Below are 18,983 nucleotides of genomic sequence, written 5' to 3' on the forward strand. Positions count from 1 at the left end.
GTCCGACTCTTTGCAACTCTATGGACTGCATCATGCCAGGATTCCCTGTCCTTCACCGTCTCGCGGAGCTTGCTTAAACTCGTGTCCATTGGGTTGATGATGCTATCCAACCATCTCGTCCTCTGTCGCTGCCCTCAATCTTTCCCAGCATCAGCGTCCTTTTCAGTGAGCCGCTGTGCGCATCACATGGCCAAAGTATTGTAGCTTTACTTCAGCATCAGTGCTTCCAATGAATATTCAGGATGGGTTTTCTTTAGGTTTGAATAGTAATTGAAAAAAGAAAACCGCATGATTTTTGTTCATTTTGCCTCTGTCACTTTTGAGACTCATTTGCCTCTGACCATGGAGATTCCTTTGTTTCTGACCCTTGTCCATTTTCTCTTTGCAGGGAAGAGCGATCCCTTTTGCTTGTTGGAGTTAGGAAATGACCGACTTCAGACACATACCATTTACAAAAACCTCAACCCTGAGTGGAACAAAGTTTTTACATTGTAAGTACTTTAGCCCCTGGAATATCAAAGAGCAGCTTTAACTCAGAGACCAATTATCCCTGATATGTATGGGACAGTCTAGGGCTCTTGAGTGGAACGTTCTGTCCATTTTTATGGGCAAAGAAGGAATTTTATTGTTTTTCTCCTTCTGAAAACCTTTTATGCTTTCATTTTATAGAGTATAGTGTTAATAATAGAAGAGATCGTTTGGAACTGCAAGAGAGTGTTATAGGAGGCATTTGTAAAGTAGGTCTCTTAGTGACTCAATTAATCTGTGAGTAGAAGAAAGCTTCCATATATCCAGACTAATTCATTCCTGGGTTAAAGGAAATTACAAATGTAAACGTGTCTTAAATTCAAGGAGCTTATATTGTACAGCAGTATTTTAAAATCAGAGGACTTGCATTCTGCTGAAGGCTTTTGGAACATACAGATTATGTGTGATTCCTCAAAGACTCCCCAAGGCCCCTTGTATTCCAGCTTATCTGAATGACCTACTCTATAGTGATGCCCACTTTTTAGACTCAGGTGTTTAGGAAGCTGGATATCTTGCTAGTCGCTTTAGATTCCAAGGCACCTGGCCATCAAAGGGAGGCTCATCCATTGTTGAATCTGGGTGAAATGGTGGCACACTGCCTCACAGCACTGAGGAATGCTTTATCTGTGCCTATAGCTAAAATAATATAGTTTGTTGTGAATATAAATTGGTGGCGCCCAAGCAGAACATTTATGGGGACCTACGAGAAGAGGTTAACTGTGCTAACCAGGTTTGCAAGAGTCTCTTGGTTGGTCAACACCTTGCCAATGACCATGGCTCCATGTTTGCATTATAGCTGATGTTTGGCTCTGGTCGACATTGAAAAATTTATAAACAAGTGAATATGCATGGCCTTTTAGTATTTTGTGTTTCAACAATAGGATGCTTTCAGGGGATCTTGGGAAATAGTGATTTTGACCACCTTTGTTTTTTAAAGGAAATTCATTAGTTTAAAGTAAAGAAAATCTTATTTTTGCTCTTCTCATCCGGAAGTCACTTTGTTGTCCTTATTCTGTCCCCTATTCTCTTTCTTTATTCTGTTTAACAGTCCTGCCCCCGAGTACACATATACATGGAAATGTCATAGTAAAAAAGTTGACTTTTTTTTCCATATGGATGTCTGAATCTTCACTGATGGAAGGTTTGGGAATACAGTCAGTTTGATTTAATTTTTGGAATTTAATTAAATGGTAGTTTTATACTCTGAGGACATACAAACTTAATTAGTGAAAACGTGTTTTCAGATCTTCATGGAACAGCCTTCACTTGTGTGTTTTTGTATCTAATTCATGGTGTGTTTCTTGCTTAAGTCCCATTAAAGATATCCATGATGTTTTGGAAGTGACAGTGTTTGATGAAGATGGAGATAAACCTCCTGATTTTCTTGGAAAAGTTGCCATTCCCTTGCTGTCAGTAAGTTACCTTCATTAATACACAATGTATGAATCATTTTTCAGTTGATAAGTTTCTGTGATCTAGAATTGCATTGTCTTTGTTCTCTGCGGAGGGGGAAAGCCCTCCCCAGCTATGTGCTGTGCTGTGCTAAGTTGCTTTAGCCATGTCCGACCCTGTGCCATGCTATGGACTGTAGCCCACCAGGCTTCTCTGTCCATGAGATTCTCCAGGCAGGAATACTGGAATAGGTTGCCATGCCCTCCTTCAGGGGATCTTTCCGAGCCAGGGATGGAACCTGCCTCTCTTACGTCGCCTGTGTTAGCAGGTGGGTTCTTTACCACCAGCACCACCTGGGATGCACCCCTCCCCCCAGCTATAGCAGGAAACAACTGTTTTATTCCTTATCCTTCTCCAGTACCTTCAGTAATTTGCAATGTAAAGTCACATAATTTCTCTGTGTGTGTGTCAATTCCATATTGATTTAACCAACCAAGATATTTTGACCAGTCTTTCAATCCACCCTGGCTCTTTCCATCTTGAGATAGACGTTTCACTTTGGTTTCTGGGAACACACATCTATGACTGGTTTTCTATTGGTGAATGAAAAACATACATATTCTTCTTTATTACCTTCTTCCTGCCCATTTCTTCAGAGATTACGTGCTGGTAATGACACAGTTGTTCTCAGTTCTACTAAAGACCATTTTCTCAAAAGGTGTTTGCCTTTGTGTGTGTGTGTTCGCTCAGTCGCTCAGTCACGTCTGACTCTTTGAGACCCCGTGGACTGTAGCCCACCAGGCTCCTCTCCGTGGAATTTTCCCGGCAAGAATACTGGAACAGGTTGCTATTTCTTCCTCCAGTAGATCTTCCCGAGCCAGGGATTGATCTTGCATCTCCCTCACTGCAGGCAGGTTCTTTACCACTGAGCCACTGGGTAGGCCTTTTTGGAAGTCTTATTTGTTTTCAGTCTTCAAATATAATTTGTAAAAGAAAGCAGACAGACTCTCTTGGAGAAAGATAACTGTTTTGATAGTCCCATTGAAAGGTAGGCTTCCTAGGTAACTCAGTGGTAAAGAATCTGCCTGCAATGCAGGAGACACAGATATACAGATTCGATCCCTGGTTGGGAATATCCCCTGGAGAAGGAAATGGCAACCCACTCCAGTAGTCTTGCCTGGAAAATCCCATGGACGGAGGAGCCTGGTGGGCTACAGTCCATGGGGTCACGAAGAGTTGGACACAACTGAGTGACTTAACTTTCACTTTTCACTTTCATGCATTGGAGAAGGAAATGGCAACCCCCTCCAGTGTTCTTGCCTGGAGAATACCAGGGATGGGGGAGCATGGTGGGCTGCTGTCTATGGGGTCGCACAGAGATGGACATGACTGATGCCACTTAGCAGCAGCAGCCAGAGGAGGGAATTTCACTTTTTCATCCAGCCATTCATACAGTGTATGCTAGAATTGTTATGACCTTTATCAGGCAAGAAGGATTTATTTTTTTCTTCCCAAAGACTTATTTCCCCACAGCTCTTAGCGCGTGTTAGAGCAGTCTGTAACTTATCCCCAAGATTAGACCAGCTCACATGGTGTTTACAGAGGGGAGAACGCTGCACCTCTCAGTATCTCTTTTCTTTTTGATTGCTTGGTTAATTTCTCCCCGAATTCTCATATCCCTGATGTGACTTGAAGAGTGTGGTAGAGCAGCTGGTCCCTTGTAGCTCCGGCTGCTGCCAACTGTTCTGAGCCGTCAGCCGCAGGCCATGCCAGCTCTCAGAGAGGACACGGTGATTTGGGACTCCCCTCCTTTTTTTATTACAACTTTGTCAGTTATTCCTGGAGGACTTTATGTGATAAGAACATGGGGTACAATTTTTAAAGAGGTCTAAAAGTACAGGAAAGCAGGGCTCTTCTTTAGAATTTAGTATTCTTTTTTCTCTAATGGATTTTGGACATTTCTTCTCTTGTTTTAATAGGTAAATCCTTAGTAGCATATTGGATCCCTTGAAGGGTGAACACTCATGCTCATGTTCAGTTACTCAGTCGACTCTTTACGACTCCATGAATACAGACCCCCAGGCTCCTCTGTCCTGGAATTTTCCACAAAGAATACTGGAGTGGGTTGCTATTTCCTTCTGCAGGGGATCTTCCCGAGCCAGGGATCAAACCTGCGTCTCCTGGGTCTCCTGCATTGCAGGCAGATTCTTTACCATTGAGCCACCAGGGAAGCCTGGGTGAACACTACTTCGTATCTTTATTAAACTCTCTCTGTTTCATTTATTAACATTTTGTGTATTCTGTCTTTCTAGAATATCAACAAGTTAACCCAACTTTCTTTCCTCCTTCCCTTGTAATGTACAATCACTGTATGCTGTGGAGTTAGATCTAAGAAATTACCTCTGGCTAAATCAGAGTTTACAGGCAAGACTACTAGAGTGGGTTGCCATTCAACTCACTTCAGATTCTCCAGGGGATCTTCCAGACCCAGGGATCGAACCTGTATCTCCTGTGTCTCCTGCATTACAGGCAGACTCTTTACTGCTTGAACCATTGAGGAAGCCCTTCAGAAATCAGATTTAGGGTTTTTCAACCTTAGCACCTCTGACATTGCTGGATGGATCATTCTTGGCTGAGACTTGCCTATGCAGGAAGTTTAACAGCATCCCTGATCTCTATCCACTAGATATCAGTTGTACCCATCCACCCATCACTATTGTGATAACCAAATATGTCTGTGCAGACATTCCCAAATGTTCTGGGGCAGAATCACTACTGATGGACTGGAGAACCATTGATGTAAATTAATAGTTTCCAAACTGTAGCCTTCAAAATACAAGATAGAGTCATCTGTGATAGAGTGATTCATTTGATTTCAATGAATGCAAGTCCCCAGTCCCCTTAAGTTTTTTCACGTTGTTGATAAGCTGCCCTGCAATGTAAGTATTCATTTGTTTGATAAATATCTATCATAAGTGTTCAGTGTGTGCCAAGAATTGTAGGTTGTAGTGTGCTAACAATGACCACAGTGAAGCTGTCTCCTCTTTTGGAACTTATCTTTGGATTATAAGAGGCAATATTCAAACCAGAACAACATCAACGAAAGTGCTAGATAGTAGGTTAGGGGCCACCCTGGTGGCTCAGACAGTAAGGAATCTGCCTGCAGTGCAGGAGACAGACCTAGGTGTGATCCCAGGGTCAGGCATATCCCCTGGAAATGGGCATGGCTATCCACTCCAGTATTCTTGGCTGGAAAATCCCATGGTCACAGGAGCCTGGTGGGCTACAGTGCATGGGGTTGCAAAGAGTCAGACACCAATGTGCAACTAAAACTTTCATGTACTTAGCTGGTGAAAAGTGCTATGTAGAAAATTAAGCAGAAAATTAAGCAGGGGGAGGAGCCTTATAGAGGATGTGTGTGGGGAAGGGATGCAATTCTCTGTGATCTGGGCGGGGAGGGCATCAGTGGACAGGGAACATTGGAGAGAGAGCTTCAATAGGTGAGGAAGGGGATATGTGGGGAGATTTCAGGCAGGAAATCTTCAAGTTCAAAGGCTCCAGGCCAGGCGTTGGCTGTCAGATTCTAAAAATAGCAGAGTGGACAGTGTAGATAGAATGGAGTAGGGAATAGCAGATGTTGGATAGGAAAGGATGGGGGATAGGGTGGCGTGTGAGAAGACCTTGTGAGACCCCAAAGCTTGAGAGGTAGAAGGACGCTGGCTCTTCTTTAGTGGTAACAAAACTACTGGGAGGTGTCTAGCTGGGGAGTGCTTCATTTGGTTTATACTGCATGTTTCTATACAAATGTAGCATGTGGAGAAAAATGCCCAGATCTGCATGGTGGCCCAAGCCACTTTCCCCTTAGGGACTTCAGGGGCCCAGAGACGTTGAGCTGAATAAGACATTTCAGCCACCATTGTTCAGTGGTGTTTCAGTTCAGATTTATTTCCAGTGCTTTGACCAATAGGTTGGGAAGCAATCATACCTTATACAGGATCTGTGTGGCTCTTCCTGATACACCTGCAACATACCTTCTCCAAATCAATTGATCCCCTACCTAAAGTGAAAGTATAAATGCAGTAGAAAGCAAGGCCATGACCCTCAGTATCTGTAATCAGCAAATTTTATTTCATTGCTCATTTTATTTTTTAATTTATAGTATTCATTTTGATAGTTTTCAGTGTTTATAATTATTTTAAATTATATTTAAATATTATATTCTGGTTTAGAGGGTGTGTTTTAAAATGTATTTATTTAGCTCTAGGTTTTTTCTTTATTTAATGTCTGTGAGCAAAGCTTACCTAGATAGCACTGTGCTTCGCACTTACCATATGGCACATTGCTAATTCTGTGACAGTCTAATGAGGCATGCTTTATTATTACACCCATTTACAAATGAGGACACTGAGGCAAGGAAACACTCCTATAGCTGGAAAGTAGTAAGGCTAGGTATGAATTAAGAAATCTCATCTAGCAGCCATCCTAAGAGGAAGATTTGCTGCTATAATGAGTAGCTGTTAAGTAAATATTGTGCCAAAAGCAATAACCATCTCCCCATTCTCCTACATTGCTGAGGGGGAAGGGGCGGGAGGGAGGGTGGCGTTGCCCTCTAAAAAAAAAAAAAAAAAAAAAGCAATAACCAATATCTGTTTTGTGCAACCACTAGGCTCAGCACAATGGAGGTAGAGGGCGGGTATTCAGGTGGGACACAGAGTTAAAGGCTTGGATATCGTGGGTAATGTCCATGAGGCAAACATTAAAGACCTGAAATGTTAGCTGCCATATAAAGGGAACAGGAAAATGCGTGGTGAAAGGGCTGAATTTAACTTTGGGATGACTTCAGGAGGCAGGGTGTCTGGGCTGGCCAAGAAGGAGTAGAGTGTTGGTAGGGACAGCTGGATGAGGTAGAATGAAGGCCATTCCAAGCAGAGCCTGACCAGAGAAAGAGAGGGCCAAAGGAGAGGCTGCAGTCTGGAAGCAAAGAGCAGCCTTGGTGCTGCTGACTTAAACAAAGAATTCACGATGTGAGTTGTTGTTGTTCTTCAGTCGCTGAGTCATGTCCCACTCTTTGTGACCCCATGAACTGCAGCACAGCAGGCTTCTCTGTCCATCACTATCTCCCTGAGTTTGCTCAAACTCATATCCATTGAGTCGGTGATGCCATCCAACCATCTCTCTTGCCCTCTTCTCCTGCTGCCTTCAGTCTTTCCCAGCGTCAGGGTCTTTTCCAGTGACTCAGCTTTTCACATCAGGTGGCCAAAGTACTGGAGATTCTGCTTCAGCATCAGTCTTTCCAATGAACATTCAGCGTTGATATCCTTTAGGATGGACTGGTTTGATTTCTTTGCAATCCAAGGGACTCTCAAGAGTCTTCTTCCAGTACCACAGTTTTAAAGCGTCAGTTCTTCAGCACTCAGCCTTCTTTATGGTCCCACTCTCACATCCATACGTGATTACTGGAAAAACCATAGCTTTGAATATTCGGACCTTTGTCAGCAAAGTGATGCTTATTAAAACAGTCTAGGTTTGACATAGCTGTTCTTCCAAGGAGCAAGCATCTTTTAATTTTGTGGCTGCGGTTGCTGTCCACATTGTTTGGAGCCCAAGAAGATGAAATCTGACACTGTTTCCTTATTTTTCTCACCTATTTGCCATGAAGTGATAGGACTGGATGCCATGATCTTAGTTTTTTGAATGTTGAGTTTTAAGCCAGCTTTTTCACTCTCCCCTTTCACTTTCATCAAGAGACTCTTTAGTTCCTCTTCACTTTCTACCATTAAAGTGATATCATCTGCATATCTGAGATTGTTGATATTTTTCCCAGCAGTCTTGATTCCAGCTTGTGATTCATCTAGCCCAGAATTTCACATGATGTACTCTGCATATAAGTTAAATAAGCAGGGTGACAATGTACTGCCTTGATGTACTCCTTTTTTTGTGAGAGTTGCAAGTTAAGCTTTATTTGGGAGCAAAATGAGGACCATAGCCTGGGAGACAGCATTTCAGACAGCCCTGAGAAACTGCTCCAAAGAGGGAGGGGGACAGTCAGTATATATATGATTTTGGTGAAGGGGGAGTTCATGCAATCAAATGCAATATTTTTGCAGAGGTTTCTGATAGTTTCGAGGAGCAGTCATCACTGTGACAGACTTTAGTGCTTTTCTAGATAGGAGGAGCTGCAAGAATTAGGCTCATAAAATCAGCTCCTGGAAATTTCTGATTATCTGAAGACCTGTTCTGCCACTTTTTCCCTGAGTACAGAGTGCCTCCTTTCTGTTCGCCACCCTGAACTCCTTCCAGGGGTGTTGAAAACCACCAGCAGCTGCACATGATTTAATCCTTGTATTAGATTTCAGGCGCCATGGTGGTGGTGGTTTATTTGCTAAGTTGTAGTTGGGTCCGACTCTTTGAGACCCCATAGACTGTAGCCCACCAGGCTCCTCTGTCCATGGGATTTTCCAGGCAAGAGTACTGGAGTGGGTTGCCATTTCCTTCTCCAGGGGATCTTCCTGAGCCAGGGATCAAACCCAGGTCTCCTGCTTTGCAGGTGGATTCTTTCACAACTAAGCCACCAGGGAAGCCCTGGCAAGTGCCTGACAAGTGCTAATTTGTAGCTGACAGTGCCTAGCACGCAGTGTGGACAAGGAGGCAGGAAAATGCAGCTCATGAGTGGTGGAGGGAGCTTGGGGCTTATTCTTTGAGCAGGGATTACTTGAAGGCTATGGGCCTGGGATAGATATATCAGAAGTTTGCTAGAAAGTTGTGGCTCCAGGGTGAAGCAAGATATAGGGGAAGAATACTTCCTAGAGGAATTGGTTGCAACTCCAGAAATAAGCATCACAGAGAAAATCCTCCAATTCTGTGTTCTGTGTCTCTTAGGAGAAGGATTTATTTCCCTGCTCGTTTAATACAGAGAAAATCATAAAACTTGATTTGTTGGTGCTTCACTATCATCTCTATAGGATTTGAAACGGTACCTGGAAATACCTTTGTTGTTGTTCACGTGCTGAGTTGTGTCCAACTCTCTGTGACCCCGTGGACTGCAGCACGCCAGGCTTCCCTGTCCATCACCAACTCCCAGGGTTTGCTCAGACTCATGTCCATCGAGTCAGTGATGCCATCCAACAATCTCATCCTCTGTCGTCCCCTTCTCCTCCTGCCTTCACTCTTTCCCTGTATCAGGATCTTTTCCAATGACTCAGTTCTTTGCATCAGGTGGCTAAAGTATTGGAGCTTTTGCTTCAGCATCACTCCTCCCAATGAATATTCAGGGTTGATTTCCTTTAGGATTGACTGGTTTGATCTTCTTATTGTCCAAGGGACTTGGACTTCAAGAGTCTTCTCCAGTACCATACCTTATCTCATGTTTAAAAATAAAAATTGTATTTCTTAGAGTGCATAATTTTTGTGATTTCACATTTTCTTTAATCAGGTTATAAACTAAAACTTGCCTTACCTTTCAGAGAAAATACAGACTACATTTTAAAATGTCTAAGTGTTAAGTATTCAAAGTACTTCAACTTTTGCTCTCTCTCAAATTGGTAATGTGCTAAGTGCATCTCAGCCTATTAAATAAAGAGCCTGTTCTGAATTCAATATATCTTTTAATAAGGGTGAATATATTGGGTAACTCTTGGCTCCCTTAAAATTCATATTCTAAAATCAATATATTAATGGTGGTGAATTGTTCAAAGCACATACATGTGCTCAGGTGCAAGTCAGAATTGAAACAATCCAGGACAGTGAGCCATCCTGCCATAGATTTTGTTTCTGTTCATCTTTTTAAGAGATTAAAAAAAAAAAAAAAAGGTTATATAGATATGTAAAGCTCATGATGAAAAGCAGTAGAAAATTATAATTGTATTAGATTATAATCTGACCTTTTTTTTTTTTCTTGGCTGCCATACAGCATAGGGAACTTCCCCAAACAGGGATGGAACCCCTGCCCCCTGGTGGAAGCTCTGAGTCTTAACCACTGGACCACCGGGCAAGCCCTTCTAGTTCTTCATTTTTAAAATGAAGATAATGATAGTTTCTACTGCTAGGATTGCTTATATACGTAAGAACTGACTATTAAAACGAAACCTTTAATATAAGATCCAGCCAATGCAAAAGCATAAGAAAAATAAATGATGTTTTAATGAAGGAAATACATTATTTCCAAGTACTAGTTATCTTAGAATATCTATAAATATAGAGAAAATTAATAGACAATATATTGGAATTTACAAAGTCAGTAATGTGTAAAAAACATCAAAATTGAGAAGATGAAAACCAGTGGCCATACCCAGTAGAAAACATTTACAAACCTAAAAAAAGAAAATAAATAAAACCACCAAAGAGTGTAACAGCAAGAAACAAAAACTATTATAATGCTTAAAAACTATGTGAGGAAGTTCTAGAACTGTACTGAAGGACATGAAAACACTAAATAATCATTTAAATAGCTAATTAGTTGAGAACCATTTAATATATAAAAAGCTTGAAACATGAACTCATTGAGAGGATAAACTAAATGGTCACTGTATTAGTGGGGTGAATTGGTTGCTTATTCATCAGGGCAAAATACATCAGCAAGTTACACGAAACACAAGAGGAGTTAAAGGTCAAACACTTGAAAGAAACCCCATAAACAAAACTATTAAAATAGTGGAAAGTGCTCTACAAGCAAACTGAAAAACAGGAATGATAACAGAACTAGATTTAAGATGTCACAATGAAAGCAAAAATTTCCTTTGAAGATTAGAAGCCATAGGATAGGTTGGTTAAAAAAAAAAAACTTGCAGCATAAAAACAAATAGATGACAGCAATAATATAAAGTTTGTTTTTAATCAGCAAGCAAAAGACAATTCAATCTAGCAAAAAGTTTAAATCAAAGAGGCAGAAATCTGAATAGCTAATAAGCCTATGAATGGCTCATGCTTTATTCAGCCACCGTCATGGTTGTTAAGACTGCAGAAGAGGAAGCCAGAGCACCTGGGTTGACACCCAGTCTTCTCCCCATAGAATAGAGTTTTGCCAAGAGAACGCACTGGTCATACAAACACCCTCTTCCAACAACACAAGAGAAGACCCTACACATGGACATCACCAGATGGTCAACACCGAAATCAGATTGATTATATTCTTTGCAGCCAAAGATGGAGAAGCTCTATACAGTCAACAAAAACAAGACCGGGAGCTGACTGTGGCTCAGATCATGAACTCCTTATTGCCAAATTCAGACTTAAATTGAAGAAAGTGGGGAAAACCACTAGACCATTCAGGTATGACCTAAATCAAATCCCTTATGATTATACAGTGGAAGTGAGAAATAGATTTAAGGGACTAGATCTGATAGATAGAGTGCCTGATGAACTATGGATGGAGGTTCGTGACATTGTACAGGAGACAGGGATCAAGACCATCCCCATGGAAAAGAAATGCAAAAAAGCAAAATGGCTGTCTGGGGAGGCCTTACAAATAGCTGTGAAAAGAAGAGAAAAGCAAAAAGCAAAGGAGCAATGGAAAGATATAAGCATCTAAATGCAGAGTTCCAAAGAATAGCAAGGAGAGGTAAGAAAGCCTTCCTCAATGATCAATGCAAAGAAATAGAGGAAAACAACAAAATGGGAAAGACTAGAGATCTCTTCAAGAAAATTAGAGATACCAAGGGAACATTTCATGCAAAGATGGGCTTGATAAAGGACAGAAATAGTATGGACCTAACAGAAGCAGAAGATATTAAGAAAAGGTGGCAAGAATACACAGAAGAACTGTACAAAAAAGAGCTTCATGACCCAGATCATCATGATGGTGTGATCACTCACCTAGAGCCAGACATCCTGGAATGTGAAGTCAAGTGGGCCTTAGAAAGCATCACGAACAAAGGTGATGGAATTCCAGTTGAGCTATTTCAAATCCTGAAAGATGATGCTGTGAAAGTGCTGCACTCAATATGCCAGCAAATTTGGGAAACTCAGCAGTGGCCACAGGACTGGAAAAGGTCAGTTTTCATTCCAATCCCAAAGAAAGGCAATGCCAAAGAATTCTTAATTGCACCATTGCAGTCATTGTGCTAGTAAAGTAATGCTCAAAATATTCTCCAAGCTAGGCTTCAGCAATACGTGAACCGTGAACTTCCAGGTGTTCAAGCTGGTTTTAGAAAAGGCAGAGGAACCAGAGATCAAATTGCCAACATCTGCTGGATCATCAAAAAAGCAAGAGAGTTCCCGAAAAACATCTATTTCTGCTTTATTGACTATGCCAAAGCCTTTGACTGTGTGGATCACAATAAACTGTGGAAAATTCTGAAAGAGATGGGAATACCAGACCACCTGACCTGCCTCTTGAGAAACCTATATGTAGGTCAGGAAGCAACAGTTAGAACTGGACATGAAACAACATACTGGTTCCAAATAGGAAAAGGAGTACGTCAATGCTGTATATTGTCACCCAGCTTATTTAACTTATATGCAGAGTACATCATGAGAAACGCTGGACTGGAAGAAGCACAAGCTGGAATCAAGATTGCCGGGAGAAATATCAATAACCTCAGATATGCAGATGACACCACCCTTATGGCAGAAAGTGAAGAGGAACTCAAAAGCCTCTTGATGGAAGTGAAAGAGGAGAGTGAAAAAGTTGGCTTAAAGCTCAACATTCAGAAAATGAAGATCATGGCATCCGGTCCCATCACTTCATGGGAAATAGATGTGGACACAGTGGATACAGTGTAAGACTTTATTTTGGGGGGCTCCAAAATCACTGCAGATGGTGACTGCAGCCATGAAATTAAAAGACGCTTACTCCTTGGAAGGAAAGTTATGACCAACCTAGATAGCATATTGAAAAGCAGAGACATTACTTTGCCAGCAAAGGTCCATCTGGTCAAGGCTATGGTTTTTCCAGTGGTCATGTATGGATGTGAGCATTGGACTGTGAAGAAGGCTGAGCGCCGAAGAATTGATGCTTTTGAACTGTGGTGTTGGAGAAGACTCTTGAGAGTCCCTTGGACTGCAAGGAAATCCAACCAGTCCTTTCTAAAGGAGATCAGTCCTGGGTGTTCATTGGAAGGACTGATGCTGAAGCTGAAACTCTAATACTTTGGCCACCTCATGCGAAGAGTGACTCATTGGAAAAGACTCTGATGCTGAGAGGGAATGAGGGCAGGAGGAGAAGGGGACGACAAAGGATGAGATGGCTGGATGGCATCACTGACTCGATGGACGTGAGTCTGAGTGAACTCCGGGAGTTGGTGATGGACAGGGAGGCCTGGTGTGCTGTGATTCATGGGGTCACAAAGAGTCAGACACGACTGAGCAACTGAACTGAACTGAACTGAACTTCTCCCCAAACTGGCTGTGTGACTTTTGACACCTTACTTAACATCTCTGGCTCTCTCTCATCCTCCATGAAATGATGATAATTATCACAGTACTTGCAGTGGAGATCTGTGGTGAGGATTCACATAGTTCAGTGAATGTAAAAAGAGTACTCAGTAGCACACGGTAAGCACTTAAAGTGTAAACTGTCACCTCATCACCCTTGTTTTAGTAGCTTAAATTACTAAATTAGTTTAAGCCATCAGATTAACAAATATAGTCAAGGTTTTTCAAGAACAGTGATGATTAAGTGTAGCAGAAGGACTCTCTCCAGTGCAGTTGGCGGGAGCATGACCTGATACAAGCCTCTTAGAGGAGACTTTGGATTAAAATTTAATAGACATATCTTTATGCATTTATGTACTAGATATCTATTTTAGAGAGGTAACTGGGGCTTGGAGAAATACAGTAATTAGCCACAGTCACACAGATGCTAAATGCCAGATATGGGAATTGAATTGAAGTCTCTCTGGTTTCATGGTCCTACCATGGCCCATTGTTAATAAACATATGACAGAAAATGTTCAGTTTCATTAGTTATAAAAAAGCACATATTAAAACAACCTGAGGCCATTTTATTCCTATGAAATTGCTGTATATTAGATAAAAATGCCTGTGGTTGGCAAAGTTGCAAGGAAGTGGACAGGCTTACTCACTGGAGCCAGGAGAGTAGAAGTTAACAGTATTTTAGGAGAGCAGGTTGGCAGTACTTGCTGAAACTGTAAAAATAGGTGTACCCTGTTACTCAATAATTCCACCTAAATTTTTTGGGGGGAGAATGCATCATGGAAATGTAAGTATATCTATGTATAAAACTATCTATGTGTCTGTAGCTGTTAAAAATTGGAAACAATCTTAGTTGCAACTTTAGATTTGTTTTTTTCAGTTGCTCAGTCTCATTGGACTCTTTATGACCCCGTGGACTGCAGCACGCCAGGCTTCCCAGTCCTTCACTGTCTGCGGGGTTTGACCAAACTCATGCCCATTGAGTCGATGATGCCATCCAACCACTTCATCTGCCTCCCCCTTCTTCTGCCCTCAATCTTTCCCAACATCAGGGAAGACTTTTCCAATGGAAAGAAGCTGGAAGATTGGTGAAGTAAATTACAGAATATTCTTTTCCAATGGCAGATTGGTTAAGTTAATTATGGAATATTCATAAGATAAAGAACCACTCTGAATTATGGAGAAGAATAAATTTTTACAATGGAGAATATTTCCCGTACTTTTTGTCAAGTTTAAAACACAAGTGGTTAAAAAGCATATACATTAAAATAAAGCTAAAAAATAATGTTATTTCATAGGCAGCTCCTATGTACTTGTCACTGTTCTTACTGCTTTTTGCTGATTATTTCACAACAGCTGCTGAGATATGTATCTTTTTTATTCACTCTTTACAGATTAGGAAACTGGAGAGAAGTTATGTAACTTATCCAAAGTTTAATAGCCACTCTGAGCCAGAGCCAGAATTTAAACTCACTTCATCTGCCTCTAGAGCCCCAATCTTTATCCAGTACACTGTGATCTTATTTTCCTAAGATGTTGTTTAGTTGCTAAGTCGTGTCTAACTCTTTGCAAGCCCATAGACTGCAGCGTACCGGCTTCCCTGTCCTTCACTATCTTGAGTTGGCTTAAGCTCATGTCCACTGAGTTGGTGGGCTTTCTTGGTGGCTCAGGCCGTAAAGAATCTGCCTGCATTTCAGCAGACCTAGGTTTGGTTCCTGGGTTGGAAAGATTCCCTGGAGAAGGGAATGGCTACCAACTCTAGTATTCTTACCTGGAGAATTCCACTGATAGAGAAGCCTGGTGAGCTGTGGTCCATGGGGTTGCAGAGAGTCAGACTGTCACTTTCTTAAGTTAAATACATATTTAAAAGTACATTACAAATTAGAGCTGTGTGTTTGTCAAAATATGTAAAAGATAAAAAATACATTTTTTTCTTTTTTAAGCTATTTTTGTAAACTGTACAGCATTTATACAATTAGTGTAAAATAGTTTGTAAAGACAGCTTACATTTTAAGGAGAGAGTTGACAGACTTGCTGGGTACAGCAAGGTTTTCTGATTTTTTCAAAGTTCAGTGCAGGGTTTTGGATTCAGAAATGGCTGGACGCTTGCTCCTTGGAAGAAAAGCTGTAACAAACCTAGACAGCATATTATAAAGCAGAGATGTTACTTTGTCAACAAAGGTCCATGTAGTCAAAGCTATGGTTTTTCCAGTAGTCATGTTTGGATGTGAGTGTTGGACCATAAAGAAAGCTGAGTGCCGAAGAATTGATGCTTTTAAACTGTGGTGTTGGAGAAGACTCTTGAGTCCCTTAGACAGCAAGGAGATCAAACCAGTCCATCCTAAAAGAAATCAGTCCTGAATATTCACTCGAAGGACTGATGGTAAAATGAAGCTCCAATACTTTAGCCACCTGATGCAAAGAGATGACTCATTGGAAAAGACCCTGATGCTGGGAAAGATTGAAGGCAGGAGGCGAAGGGGACGACAGAGGATGAGATGGTTGGGTGGCATCGACTCTACGGACATGAGTTTGAGCAGGGAAGGGGAGATGTTGAAGGACAGGGAAGCCTGTCATGCTGCGGTTCATGGGGTCACAAAGAGTCGGACACGACTGAGCGACTGAACGACAACAAACGGGTGGGTTGGATTGCCTTGCTCGAAGACAGAGGTGGTATATGAGGAGGGCTGGGTTGATGAATTCGGTGCTGCCTTTGCTGTTAGCGGTGGCCTTGATCAGGGCAAATCGCGACCTCGTGGGTTTTGCAGTCTCATGGTGTTTGTGACTCCTACCATGGGAAACAGGCCTGATTCCAAGCGGGGACGGAAATAGAATCACGACCAAGTAAAGGATAGTCACTTTCTTCTTTCCCAGCCATGTGTCTGTCCATATCACATTTTATTGGAGTCACTTTGCATGTGCATCAGTGGGAACCAGCTGCTATACTGTGATGTCGTGTGAGAATGTTTTCCCTTTTGTGTGCAGTGAAAAGCTTCTGATAGAATAAGGCTTGTTTACACCCAAATGTTCTCCTTTTATTCACAAGAAGGTTACAGTGAGGAGGGGGGAGGATCAATATGACTCTTGAGTTTGGATTTAGATCTTAAGTGTGTATCTTTCCTCCTTAAGCCAACGGATGGTTTTATTCATATTGATTTTGATTAACTTTGCCGTTGAATCAGTTGATATCTAGTTACATCAAAGAACTTTAAAGCATAATAATGAGAATTCTTTAAAAAGAGTTTCAGCTAAGAAAAATGCTTTTTTCTGTGTCCCACATACTTTTTTATATGCCAATTTAAAACAGTTCCATTTTCTAATATAACGGATAGTATCTTTTTGACACAAAACTTAGTTTTAACATCCAACTTTTAAAAAGTTCCTTATATTTACTGTGCTTAAAGCTTGTGTAAGCAGATTTAAAATTCTTTTATACAGAGAAAAATTGCATAGTTTAAAGGTAATTTCAGGTCAGATTAAAATCTGTTACTTGTCCTCTGGCTCTGAAATCCTGAATTGTTACTCAGACACAGACTTCCTGTGCTCTTTCATTCACTGATTTAACCAGGAATTCGTGGTTAGCATGTTCTTGATCAGGCTTCCCAGGTGGCACTTGTGGTAAAGAATCCACCTGCCAATGCAGGAGACATAAAAGATGCAGATTCAACCCTAGGCTGGAAAGATCCCCTGGAGGAGGGCATGGGAACCCACTCCAGTATTTTTGTCTGGAAAATTGCATGGACAGAGGAGTGTGAGGCTACAGTCCATACCATTGCAAAAGAGTCAGACATGACTGAAGCGACTTAGCACTCATGCACACACTCATGTTCTTGATAAAAGCCTGCTGATATATCATTTTGTTTCTGAAAATAAGGTAAAACAACATGGAAATGCCCATTTCCCTGATGGTGAAAGTTTTATTCCTAATTAGGTTACATCTGTATTACCATCCTACAGTGCTGCCTTCCCCAAATGATTGCTTGATATCTGTGCTTCTTACCTATGAAAAGGTGAGATTGCAAAGGTGTGTGACAAGTCCCTATGAAGAGTTCTCTTGTTACACTAAAGTTAGAGACATTATCCATTATTCACTCTTCTGTTTGAGTGAAATGAAATCCCCTCCAAAATGAATCCAGGAAGACTGTCCTGTTGAACTGAGAGACTTCCTTTTGTCATAAATTGAAAATGGTATCATTCCTTTTTGCCTTGGGTGACAGAGGTCTTGACTCTTAATTGAAGTGCCTTTCTCATACCTAAAGATAAAATTATATATGGATTCTCTGCTCTAAGTTTTCTTTTGGCTGTGTTTTGTCTGTGTTCATAGAGGTTTTAACATTAGAAACTGCTACAAATAATTTTCACAGTTAAGTATAAACAATAAATATAGTCCTCAGCTGGAAAAATATGTTTATCTTTTATTTTTTTATTATATAAATACTGTGATATAGGAGTTTGGCAAGTTGAGATGTTGTGGAAATTTTTATCCTCTATTCATGTGTTGAAAGTTCAATTATGTATAAACCTTGGGAAATGGAAATATTTTAAAAGTTTCTTTGGTTACTATTTCAGTGTTAGTTATAACACTAAATGTTCAATGCATTGATCTGTGCTTAACTCAAGCATATCCCAGACACAAAATAGTCTGTTTCCTCTCTATCTCTCACTGTTTATCTTTTCCTCAGAGATATTATAGAGGACAGACTGAAAACAGCAGAATCAACCAAATGTTCATAAATAAGAGGATTTGCAAATTGTGGTTTATTCAGATTGTGAAACTTACATAGCAGTTTAAATAAATGAGAAATATACTAATACAGTCATTATCAAATCATATTGATAAAAAATGAAACTGCAAAATATATTCAGTTTAGCACAAAAAATTTAAAATACGTTTTTCTCAAGAATATAAAAATGAATATAGATTCTCAAAAAATTTTAGAAATTCCTGTCTAATTTCCTTCTCCAGGAAGGAATTGTAGTATTTATGGACATCCAGAAGGACTTTTTTTCTGTCATGTTTCAATCTTTTTACACATTTTTAAACTTGGAATTTCTATATTTAAAAAGTAATATATTAAAGTGCCAAACATGAGTAGCCTTAATTATATCTCTAGCTTTAAAAACAGCATTAATGTCCTAGGTGGATTCTGTGCTTTGCTGACACAATTCTAGGACATTGAGAAAGAGGAAACGATCATTTACCCAAAATAATAATTAAAAAAACTTCTTTTACTATGAAATGTTTCTTTTTATACAGATATCTCTTGTTCTTCTGTTGCCCTTCCCGAAGCGTTAAGAAATCATGGAAATTTTAAGATAACGGTACAATGACTGTGGGTTGAAGCAAAGCTAAATTGGACCAAAGTCAGCTTGGCAAATTGTCATGCTGTCTTTGTATTTATTTCTTTCAACTTTAACACCCACAATTTATTAAGTGAGACAGAGGATACAAGAGGAAGCTCGGAATCCTGTTTGGATACCGTTTAGGAAGGAAGTCAGGTCTTGATGGGGCAGCCCCTTCCTCTTCGCCACTGGCCAGGAAAACCATCTTTCTGTTAAAACCTATTCAATCTGAGAGAGGTGGGGTGACTTCGGGAAGGAAGGTGACCTCTCCCTTGTAAAGTGGAAAGGCTCTGTCCTCCACCCGCCCCACACCGTGACTTATTCAACTCACTTCCACCACTGTTTATAAG

General features: G+C 40.7%; 1 protein-coding gene across 8 annotated transcripts in view; it reads left to right on the plus strand.

The window, feature by feature from the left end:
• Nucleotides 1–18,983, plus strand: part of MCTP2 (multiple C2 and transmembrane domain containing 2) — a 261,080-nt gene that overhangs the window by 148,751 nt on the left and 93,346 nt on the right. For 7 of the 8 annotated variants that reach the window (XM_086365352.1, XM_086365345.1, XM_086365348.1 and 4 more), the window contains 2 exons: nt 389–491; nt 1,839–1,941. In XM_086365352.1, coding sequence (XP_086221478.1) covers nt 389–491; nt 1,839–1,941 — 206 coding nt within the window. Of the gene's footprint in view, nt 1–388; nt 492–1,838; nt 1,942–14,170; nt 14,599–18,983 lie in introns of those variants that run through there. The other variant, XM_086365349.1, reaches the window with a different exon arrangement.

The sequence above is a fragment of the Bos grunniens genome, chromosome 21, assembly GCF_055505025.1.
Source record: "Bos grunniens cultivar Pamir isolate PY7600 chromosome 21, Bosgru_T2T1.0, whole genome shotgun sequence".
Lineage (NCBI taxonomy): Eukaryota > Metazoa > Chordata > Mammalia > Artiodactyla > Bovidae > Bos > Bos grunniens.